The sequence below is a fragment of the Cibotium barometz genome, chromosome 20, assembly GCF_041138505.1.
Source record: "Cibotium barometz isolate CiBa-2024 chromosome 20, ASM4113850v1, whole genome shotgun sequence".
Lineage (NCBI taxonomy): Eukaryota > Viridiplantae > Streptophyta > Polypodiopsida > Cyatheales > Cibotiaceae > Cibotium > Cibotium barometz.
In genome coordinates, this window is record NC_141065.1 from 35,434,261 (window position 1) to 35,446,565 (window position 12,305).

At 37.7% G+C, this 12,305-nt stretch overlaps 1 protein-coding gene across 1 annotated transcript; it reads left to right on the top strand.

Annotated features, from left to right (window-relative positions):
* The first annotated feature begins 7,797 nt into the window (after window positions 1-7,797).
* On the top strand, window positions 7,798-8,907 carry LOC147627818 (uncharacterized). The gene is made up of 2 exons (XM_086814268.1): window positions 7,798-8,158; window positions 8,288-8,907. Exons 1-2 carry the CDS (start codon window positions 7,798-7,800, stop codon window positions 8,905-8,907), a joined length of 981 nt encoding a protein of 326 aa, XP_086670394.1.
* The last annotated feature ends 3,398 nt before the right edge of the window (window positions 8,908-12,305 follow it).

Consider the following 12,305-nt stretch of genomic DNA (forward strand, 5'->3'; position numbering starts at 1 on the left):
TGCAATCATGTCGTTCTTGTCTTAAATCTTCCTCGTGGATGGTGCAATGCACCCAAAAAAACAAATCCAGAGAGTGTTATTGGGTGCTGGAATGCTGGAACAGCATTCAGGTACTGAATAGCACCCTCTGGATTTTTTTTTTTGCTCTCTGTTCGTGTGTATAGACGTGTCAACTCTGTAAAAAGTCACGTGTATATACGTGGATATCTGACAAATACGCATGTATATACGCGAATACTCTACGAAATAGGGGTGTATATACGCGGGTACACTGTGAAATGCGCGTGTATAAGTGCAGCTAAATTGACAAAACGCGTGTATACACCCTCGTATCAGCGCGTCTAAGTGCAGCTAAACTGACAAAACGCGTGTATACGCTCGCATATCAGTGCGGTTACCTTCTTCTATACACGCGCTTTTACACGCATGTCTCTGGCCGCGGTGATACACACGCTGATACACGGGCCCGTTACTTTTTTTCCACAAGTCATTTTTAGCAGCTAGGAGCACGGGTATGAGCCCGATCCCTTGTAGTGTTACACTAACCCAGTCTGCCCCATGTTTAGAGAGAGGGAGAGAGAGAGAGAGAGAGAGAGTCCTAAAAATAATAAGCCACTAATTTTGTATTATAATCAAAATTGATTATACATTAAGGCATCCTGAGATGCCAAGCTAGATTGGATCACCAAGTCACAAGTTTTGCATTATATTCAAAATTGAATATACATTAAGGCATCCGAAGATGCCAAGTTAGAGTGCATCGCTAAGTAAGATATGTTGACCAAAAGGTCAAGAATGGCATACAAAGTAAATGCAAAGATACAATATCACAAGGGCCAAAACTTTGCAAAAGAGGCAAAACACAAAGTGGTTGGATGGCTCCTTGTTGCCATAGCTACTCGTCCTCATCCTCTTCATCATCATTATTATCATCTTCATCATTCTTTTCACATTATCTGCATTTTCATCACTCTATATATCAAGAGAAAAAATTAAAATCAATAATTATCATGTGGCAATAAAAGATATACCAAGGTCGTGAATTAGAATGTGATCAAATAAAAACAATATATCTAAACCTCACCATGCGTCACGTGTCCATTAAGCTCCACACCATTCTCATGGAGCCATTTCCACAAATCAAATTGATTATGATTAAACCCATATGCATACTCATCCTTTGTTGGTGAGAATGACCAACAACCTTTTTCTACATATCAAGTAAATGAAGATAACCTTTTCTAAATATCAAGTAAATGAAGATAAATTTTAACTTAATATAATAAAAACATAATAGACTTGAAACATAACATAATTTACGTAGAAATTTTACTCATAAAGCGTGCTTTGAATGTTGACTTTCCTTGTTGCCCAAAATGGAGAAGCACCCTACTTTCGCATCCTTATTTGGTCTGTTTCAGAGTGTTGTTCACTAGGATTACATGTGTATACTATATATTTGCTTATTAAATAGTAAATTATCATCGTCATCGTGAAGTAAATACGTATAGGTTGGAAAATCTATATCTATTGTGGAGGTTGCAAGTCCATCAATAGAAAGATCATGTAGCCATATTTGTTCATAAAGTTTGAAAGTGTTTTTCTTTCTAATCTCCTTAATTGAAGAAAGAATAGAGAATCTCTCTCTTGGAGGAAGAAATTTGACTAAGTCTAAAGCTATAAGCAAAGTGAAAATAAGATTTTGCAAATTGATTGATTACCTTAAAGTTCAAGACAATATGATGATAATGTTTTTCATCACATTTATTATTGTTTATTAAGTTGTGATTACAAGACGGCTTATTTATGACATGGATAGTGATTGATTTATAATAACTCAAGATCTATCTAGTTTCTTATTTGGAGTTAAATTTTATGGAATTAAGACTAGTTTGCTCTTACTTTAGAGTTTAGGAGACCTACTAAACTCTAATGTACACATGACTAGATTAACATATAAAATCGTTTATCCAAGATAAGATCTATCAAAGATATGAATGAAAGAAAGCACAATACTGAGATAAAATAATACTATAATATTGAGATTCTAATAGATATATTGATTACTGAGTATGTTGATTTTATCAAAGAGATAGGTAAGAAATAAAGAATCAAGTTAAGAGCTTATTATATCAAGTTAAGATCTTAGACAAGCAAGTAGTCAAGTCGTTCTTTCCAAGGCTACTTGAAGAAATCTCAAGATGAAGACATGGATATTTATAGTTTTTCTTGAAATTCAAAAGTATATGACTTCTCAAGTACTATATCAAGTATAAAAGTTGAGTAAGAAAAACTATTTCTTAAGGTCTAATGGTCTAATGATTGAGGATAAGATATTTTTATTGTCGAGGACGACGATTTCTCAACGGGGACAGAATATAACATACCTCCAAGATTAACTAAGTTATGATTAAAGATAATCCTAAGTTTTAGATGTTATAGATATCAATAATGAATTCCACTAGGTTTTTAGTAGTTTTTCAGAGCAGGCAAAAATTCTAAGCGTTAAAATTAAGTGAAAATTCAAGATTGAGTTTTCAATCAGTTATTGTGCTCAAAAAAAAGCCTTTAAGTGTTAAGATGGAGATGCAGATCAAAATTTGATAAAAAAAAGTAAAACGTGACCTATTTTTGAAGTTGACTTTCACATACAGCTGATTTTGGTGATTCCTCCCACGTGGGGTTGTAGACCAAATGCATTCTGGTAATGTTAACTACCCACAAGATAAGTATCTGATAACTCTGTGTGAAGTTATAGCTATTGCAGATTGCAGCCCTCACAGTAGATCTGAGAGGCTTACCAAATCTGCAAACAGCTCTTCCACAACTTCTGGAGAGTATACTCAATACATCAGCAAATATATCGGTGAAGTACACAAACACTCTTTTTATTATTTTGCTTTAAATTCTTTTGAGATTAAATAAATAAATCAATAAACATGTATATGAGAGAATCTGAGTTGAGGTATGGAATGCTTAACAATTGAATTTACTAATTATAAATGATCGCCATAGTCTATAGACTCATAGAATAAACACTTTTGGAGTTAAAGAATTAGAAAATAGAGTATTTGACTAGTTTATGCCTAGATTCTAGGTAAAACCTTCATGAGGGACTATTTTGCGAAGAGTTTATCTATCTGTGTGTTTATAATCAAATTTTTGCATAAAGACAAAAGTTTTGACGACATAAAACTCTACAAGAGTATATGAGACTATAGAAATCCAAATCCCTTTTATTTTTGAGATATTCAAGTGCAAAGTGGGGCACTTGGCTGTTTTTGGTAGTTTTATGTTGAAAACACAACTATGACCATTTTGAATGCTCTCAAAGAGACCTTAGAACTCATTTTTAGAGAACCATCACTGAGACATGATTTATAGAGAATTAGAAGACTTCCCAAAACTCTGTATTTTTGACTTTTCTCTAATTCCAAACAGAGTGGGAGATATTACTCTCCCAAAGAGACTAGTTATTAGGCTTTGCCTTCGAAATTGCTATCAAGATTGAATGTCTTATCTATATAGACCGGATGGACTAACACAAAAGCATAGTTAAGACTTAGCTATAGTGACTAGAGATGACCTCGCTCGTTAGAAAATGATAATTGATTATGTTAAAAACAAGGATTCCCATGTGACTTAAAAGATAATGATAAGTTAAAGACTGTTTAAATTAAAAGCTTGTTTTATACTTGAAATTGATTGTGATTGATTTGAATATGCATGCCTTAAAAGATTATGGATTCCCATGTGACTTAAAAGATAATGATAAGTTAAAGAAATTAAAAGCTTGTTTTATACTTGAAATTGATTTGAATATGCATGCCTTAAAAGATTATGGACTAGGGACTAGTGTGAGATGATATTTATGAGTTATGATTGCTTTGTTTTGACATGAATGATTGATATACACGCGTATGACTGATTGATATGTATGTGTATGATGAGACTCGACATAAGATTTTGAGATTTGGGCCGGCCATCCTTAAATAGGGAACACCGAACAGAGAATGAGATTTATGCCCTTTGGGAGCCATGTGGTAGAACCCAAAGAGGATGAGATTTAGAAAGAGGCATACTTGAGATACCCGCGATGTCCAGTGTGGAGGTTGGGTGGATGGGCATTGGAGAAAGCCCTAGATTGCTGGATTTTGGTCATTATGTGACTGACCATGTTGTTAAGCATGGTGATGATGATAGAATCTTTAAGATAGACACATACATGTTGATTGATTGAGATGCTATGCTTTAATTGATGTTTGTTTTATATTATATGACTCTTTGCTTATGTGATAAGAATCTTTGATATGGCATGCATACTTACTTTGCTATTTGAGAGGATTGATTTTATTTTATTTCTATGTAGAAATACCATGATTAAGTGAGTTTTGATATTTTCTTAATATAAATCTCTATCAATTAAAGCATAGCATCTCAATCAATCACAATGTGTATGTCTATCTCAAGATTCTATCATCATCACCATGCTTAACAACATGGTTAGTCATAATGACCAAAATCCAGCCAATCCAGAGCTTCCTCCGATGGCTGTCCACCCAACATCCATGTTGGACATCGCGGCTATCTCGAGTATGCCTCTTTCTGAATCTCGTCCTCTTTGGGTTCTACCACATGGCTCCCAAAGGGCATAAATCTCATTCTCTGTCCAGTGTTCCCTATTTAAGGATGGCCGGCCCAAATCTCAAAATCTTATGTCGAGTCTCATCATACACATACATATCAATCAGTCATACGCGTGTATATCAATCATTCATGTCAAAACAAAGCAATCATAACTCATAAATATCATCTCACACTAATCTCTAGTCCATAATCTTTTAAGGCACGCATATTCAAATCAATCACAATCAATTTCAAGTATAAAACAAGCTTTTAATTTAAGCAGTCTTTTAATTTAAACAGTTTTTAACTTATCATTATCTTTTAAGTCACATGGGAATCCTTGTTTTTAACAGAATCAATTATCATTTTCTAACGAGCGAGGTCATCTCTAGTCACTATAGCTAAGTCTTAACTATGCTTATGTGTTAGTCCATCCGGTCTATATAGATAAAACATTCAATTTCGAAGGCAAAGCCTAATAACTAGTCTCTTTGGGAGAGTAATATCTCCCACTCTGTTTGGAATTAGAGAAAAGTCAAAACTACAGAGTTTTAGGACTTCTAATTCTCTTGAAGAGTACAACTTTGCTTAACCCAATGGGATCTTGGCCACACAACAGGGTGTCGCTTTGAAATATGAAGCTATGCCCGATGTAAGTTACTTGTTTGAACAAGTTTTAGAAGTTCAAATTCCTTTGGTTTTATAAGCTTTTAGAAAATTATCTAATTTTTTTTAAATATTACTTAAAATTCACATTTTAAAGTAACATGCACCCTCATTTGCTAAAGACCTATTTCATTTTGAGGCATGTTGATAATGTCTCCATATGCATCAAGATAACCTACGAAGAGAATAGCAAGAAAATATAGGCGCATGATTTTTTGGTCTACTCTTTGTACTCCCTACAAGAGGAGATCTCATCAATTCATAGCAAGGACAATGCTTCACAAAAGATAGTCAAAGTTTAAAGGAATAGTTCAAAACCTTCCTCACTAATGCATTGGAATAGTACTTCCTTATAGGTTTAAAACAATGCTATTTCAAAGGCTTCATGTTTCTTCCCAAAAAGTTTACAACATTTTTATGATGCTTTAGTAATGCTACAAATCCATCACTGAAAAGATTTTCCTTTTTCTTACTGTCAAAAAGGGCACCTTTTCAATACTACAAACCTTTTTTAAACAAAAGGCAATTGTCGTCATCTAAATCCACGTTGAAATTAGTTGTCTCACCCCACTTACCTTCTTTTAGAAATTATGTCTTTACATTTGATCGTGGAGGATCAACAAGGCAAGTGTTTGTAAGGTAGTCTTTATTTTGCATAATATCACATGTTTGTTCTTGATTGTACACTAAAACATACAATGGATATTATTTAGATGCTTTTACACCAAGAACTTAGAGAAGATTGTGTCTTCGTTTCACATTTTTATGCACCAAGTGAAGGGAATTGAAGCAATCAAGCTTTCTCCTTTTGCTTAAATGGAGTTCTTTCTTGAAGAAGTTACTCAAGGCTATATTCTTCTAAAGGAGCACAAACATGCTATTTTGCTAGAAGGCAAGAGCCTCTATAGATTTTCCATTTCCCCCTTAAGGAGTGAATAAAAAAAAGAATTACCTAACCAATGAGAGAGCTATCTTTTCCCAAATCTCTTAGTATAATAAAAAATAAAGCCCACAATTTAAAACATAGAAAAATGTCAGATGTCCTTATGGTTTTCACCATCAACTATTCTTTCATGTCAAATGTATCTTGTGGTCAGCACATGGAAGCTTGAAAAGAAAATTTCATATTTTACCTTTTTTATGCTCAACTTTATGCTCTCCCCCCTTTTGCATTTGTCTACCTTTTCATTTTTTAAAAGAATTTTAATTTCATCATATCCTCTACATCTTAACTTCTTTCTTTACAAAATTTTTTAGGTAGCTTGCTTTCCACCATAGCTACCTTCACCTAAATTTTCATCTCATGTGGACAAAACCTTCACCCTCCCCTCCTCGAATCCATCCTCCCTCTGATTACAAATCCCCCTCTCTATTGTACAAGTCCCCTCCTGTCTACCCCCCACCTTTCTCACCCACTTACAAGTCCCCACCACCTACTTCCCACTACTAGGGGCCCCTATCGTCTTATAAATCATCGTCCATATGCCTAAAATTGTAGGTTCCTTCTTTCTTGCAAGTTGTGCCTAGCCTTGTACTTTGAGAATCCTTGTTGTTGTTGAAGCACAAGACACATTTCCTTACATCAATGTGAAAGTGCAAAATTGGCCAAGGTCTACCTAATTAAACAACAATTAGATGAGAGAACGGATTTTCATTGGATACCTGTAAACCTTAAAGGAAATATGATTTTTAATGTCTTTTAAAGCTCCTAATTGAATGGTATTGTAAACCTCGATGTGAGGTAGAAAGCCTAGACAACTCAATAAGTACACTTACAAGAATTAGCCACCAGCATTACATGAGCCATTGAGAAAAGCGAGCCTTAATGGAGTTTGTATACACACACGTGTACATGCGTGCACACACGTCTACACACACAGTCAAATGCAAAACACAACCATTTTACCTAAAAGTATGAGCAATGAGGAAGGCCACCATGGAGAAAATAATGACGGGTTTACTAGAGATAATTCTCATTTTTTTCACGATTTACTTTACATTTTGACGGTCACTCAGAATAAGCGGTTGTATTTTACCACCAAAATCCCCAAAAAAACGGCCATGACGCCTGTTAAAAAGCAACCTTGGGTGCTCCTCGGTTAAAGCAAGCACATTGTAATTTGTGAGCAAGAATAGTCCTAGTCCAAATATCCATTTCCATTTCCGTAGTTGTAGGCAGGTCAATAACAAGATCGAGACTATACGAGCTCGTCATAAAGTGGAATGGTCAAAGCGTGACATGTGTACGGAATGGGTGTACGACAGGTATCATGGGCACCTCGTGGTTGGCGAGTGGACCACATGCGTGGCCAAGTCGTGGTTAGAGTGTCGAGCATTGGGGCTTACTGACTGTGAACTTTGAAGGTTGAGATGTTACGACAAAGTGATCGGATGATGGGGCGAACCTGGGCTCACGTACGTCCTTACATGAGACTGCCTGGCTATAAAAGCACTGGATGTAATGGTCCGTCTGCCACACGACTTCAGTAGATTTGAGTTATAGCCATGGATACTCTCACGTCTAAGCGCTTGCTCGCGCTCGTTTTGATCTGTGGCTTGTTGGCTTGCGAAGTGGCTTTGGCGAGCGGGCAGTATGGATCGAAGTCTGATCACAAAGAGGATCCACACAAGGCGTATAAGGACAAAGAGAAGCCACACTACTCGCTGAAGGCGGACAAGCAGTATCCCCATAAGCGAGACGACGATGGCAAGCACGTGCCACCCTACTCGCACAAGCCACCGCCCTACTCACACAAACCACCGTACGAGAAGCCAAGCGTTGCCCTTGCGGTGGAAGGCGTAGTGTCGTGCCAAAGCTGCAAGTACGTGGGAGCAAGGTCACTTGCGTACGCGAAGCCCCTAGCTGGTAAGTAATTAAGCACAGTCAATATCTCTTAATGCAACAAGTACTGTACTTCACCGTCTAAACCCAGAAAGACGAAGATGATGATCCCATTATATTCTATCTTTCACAACATGATGGTGCACTTTGCAGGAGCCAAGGTGAAGCTCGCATGCCAAGCCGGCCTCCGCTACAAGAAGTTCTTCTACTCCACAGCTCGCACTGACTCTCATGGCTACTTCTTGCTGCGCGTCCCCAGCTTCGACTTCAAGCAGTTCCTGCCTCTCAAGAGCTGCAAGGTCTACCTGGTCTCCTCCCCGGACAAGAAGTGCAGCACCCCCACCAACATCCAGTATGGCAAATCCGGCGCCCCTCTCCGCCTACAAAAATCATACCCCAATAAGCTCCTCTACTCTGTGGGATCTTTTGCCTTCGCACCTGCACCATGCAAGACACCTCCTCCTGTGTACACCTCTCCCCCGGTGTACCCCCCACCTTCCCCACCCGCTTACAAGTCGCCTTCTCCTCCTCCTCCTCCTCCTGTGTACACCTCTCCCCCGGTGTACCCCCCACCTTCCCCATCCGCTTACAAGTCCCCTTCTCCTGTGTACAACTCTCCCCCTGTGACATACCCCTCCTTTCCCTCTCCTCCTCCCCCCGTTTACAAATCCCCTTCTCCAGTGTACAAGTCCCCTCCGCCACCCGTTTACAACAAAGCCCCACCACCCGATCCCCACTACTACCGTCTTACGGCTCATCGTCCACGCGCCTAAAAGGGAAGGTGAAGGTGCCCTCTTGGATCAAGTTTTTGTAAGGAATAAATTTTGACAACAAACAACCGCTACAATTTCCAATGGAGTAACAACATTTGCCCTTAAGCATGGCAACAACCACATAGTACTTTTCTCCCCTTTCTTATTCTCGTTAAAATGAGGTGGGGCTATCGCATTGGATTTGGTTCAAATCACTACCGCGAGGAGTTTGTTAGTTATGCCGTGGAGTTAAAAACGACCAGTTTCCATATTTAATCACACATCTATTTACAAGTGAAGTTGTATCTATGATCACCTAATGGTTATTTTCTTGTGCACCGGAAAGAGAAACCAAGAAACTTTCTTCTATATCATTCCCAAGTGTCGCAATAAACAAACAAACGGAGTTACGAAAAAGTGGTTTTAATTTATGACCAATATTGCTATATATGATCATCAAAATGATGGATGTGCTCAACATGATGCAAAATGGGACCACCACTCTGGACCAAAGCTTGAAGGGTCCACCTAGCAATCCGTAAGATAACCCATGGGCTCATTTTTCTTGTTTTTCTAAAATTTTACTCATGTTTTCCCATAAGCCATAGGTCTTCCCAAGCATATCAAAGCCTTACTGGACTTTGTTCAGAATTGTCACTATAACATACCACCTCCGTAGCGATGCTTGTTATCGTCCCCTCCTCTAGGATAAAATTTTTTGTTGTAAGGAATAAATTTTGACAACAAACCACCGCTACAATTTCCAATGGAGTAACAACATTTGCCCTTCAGCATGCCAACAACCACATAGTACTTTTCTCCCCTTTCTTATTCTCACTAAAATGAGGTGGGGCTATCGCATTGGATTTGGTGCAAATCACTACCGCGAGGAGTTTGTTAGTTATGCCGTGGAGCTAAAAATGACCACTTTGCATATTTAATCACGCATCTATTTACAAGTGAAGTTGTATCTATGATCATCTAAAGGTTATTTTCTTGTGCACCGAAAAGAGAAACCAAGAAACTTCCTCCTATATCATTCCCAATTGTCGCAATAAACAAACAAACAGAGTTACAAAAAAGTGCTTTTAAATTATGATCAATATTGCTATATATGATCATCAAAATGATGGATGTGCTCAACATGATGCAAAATGGGACCACCACTCTGGACCAAAGCTTCAAGGGTCCATCTAGCAGTCTGTTAGATAACCCATGGGCTCATTTTTCTTGTTTTTCTTAAATTTTCCTCACGTTTTTCCACAATCCCTAGGTCTTCCCAAGCACATTGAAGCCTTACTGGACTTTGTTGAGAATTGTCACTACAACACACCACCTCCATAGCGATGCTTGTTATCGTCTCTACAGTCATCACTATCGTGTGTCGCTTACACAACATGCTTACTGACGTTTATATATCGTTTATTCTCATTAAAATGAGGTGGGGCTGTCGCATTGGATTTGATGCAATTAAATCACTAAGAAGGAGTTTGTTAGAGTTCCAAGTATGCCGTGGAGTTAAAAGTCCACTTTGCATATTTAAGCACACGTCTATTTACAGGTGAAGTTATATCTATGATCACCCAAAGGTTATTTTCTTGTGCACCGAAAAGTGAAACTTTCTTCTATATCATTCCCAAGTGTCGAAATAAACAAACAAATGAAGTTATGAAAAGCTACAATCATTCCTATAAGTGCTTGCCAGGATTTCTTAGTTATTCTTACTTAAATCATAGAAATGGACCTTGGTTGCAAGCTGCATTAGGAAGGGCCTTTTTCTATATTCATCAAGATCTTGCATAAACCCAAGCATTGGCAAGGGGATTCATGGTTTCACCACAAAAAAGAGCTTCTATTTGCATATGAGAGACTTTCATGAAGACATTTTGCATCAATATATTTCTCACATTTTGAAGCATTTGGGAGGGCTTTTCATCACTCCTTGCAAGAACACTTGGTAATCGTACATACAATAGGAAACCATAACTCTGGGATTACATAAGGAGTAACAACATTTGCCCTTAAGCATGCCAACAACCACATAGTACTTTTCTCCCCTTTCTTATTCTCGTTAAAATGAGGTGGGGCTATCGCATTGGATTTGGTGCAAATCACTACAAGGAGGAGTTTGTTAGTTATGCCGTGGAGTTAAAAACGACCACTTTGCATAGTTAATCATGCATCTATTTACAAGTGAGGTTGTCTCTATGATCACCCAAAGGTTATTTTCTTGTGCACCGAAAAGAGAAACCAAGAAACTTTCTTCTATATCATTCCCAAGTGTCGCAATAAACAAACAAACGAAGTTTTTGAAAAGTGCTTTTAATTTATGATCAATATTGCTATACATGATCATCAAAATGATTGATGTGCTCATCAACATGATGCAAAATGAGACCACCACTCTGGACCAAAGCTTGAAGGGTCCACCTAGCAATTGGTGAGATAACCTATGGGCTCATTTTTCTTGTTTTTCTTAAATTTTTCTCATGTTTTCCCATAAGCCCTAGGTCTTCCCAAGCACATTGAAGCCTTACTGCACTTTGTTCAGTATTGTCACTACAACATACCACCTCCATAGCGATGCTTGTTATCCTCCCCTCTTGGATTAAGTTTTGAGTTAAAAACGACCACTTTGCATATTTAATCACGCATCTACTTACAAATGAAGTTGTATCTATGATCATCTAAAGGTTATTTTCTTGTGCATCGAAAAGAGAAACCAAGAAACTTCCTTCTATATCATTTCCAAGTGTCGCAATAAAAAAACAAACAGAGCTCCGGAAAAGTTCTTTTAAACTATGATCAATATTGCTATATATAATCATCAAAATGATGGATGTGCTCATCATGATGCAGAATGGGACTACCACTCTGGAGCCTAGCAATCCGTAAGATAACCCATGGGCTCATTTTCTTGTTTTTCTTAAATTTTCCTCATGTTTTTCCACAAGCCTTGTCTTCCCAAGCACATCGACTTTGTTGAGAAATGTCACTACAACACACCACCTCCATAGCGATGTTTGTTATCGTCTCTACGGGCGTCACTATGGTGTGTCCCTTATGCAACATGCTTAGTGATGTTTATATATCGTTTATTCTCATTAAAATTTGGTGGGTCTATCGCATTGGATTTGATGCAATTAAATCACTATAAAGAGTTGGTTAGAGTTCCAAGTATGCCATCGAGTTAAAAGTCCACTTTGCATATTAAAGCACACATCTATTGCCAAATGGGACCACCACTCAGGAGGACCAAAGCTTGAAGGTTCCACCTACGAATTTGTAAGACAACCCATGGGTTTATTTTTCCTATTTTTTCTAAAATTTTCCTCATGTTCTTCCTAGTTCTTCCCAACACGTCGAAGCCTTATTGGACTTTATTGAGAATTGTTGGGAATTAGTAGGTTTCTTTGGCC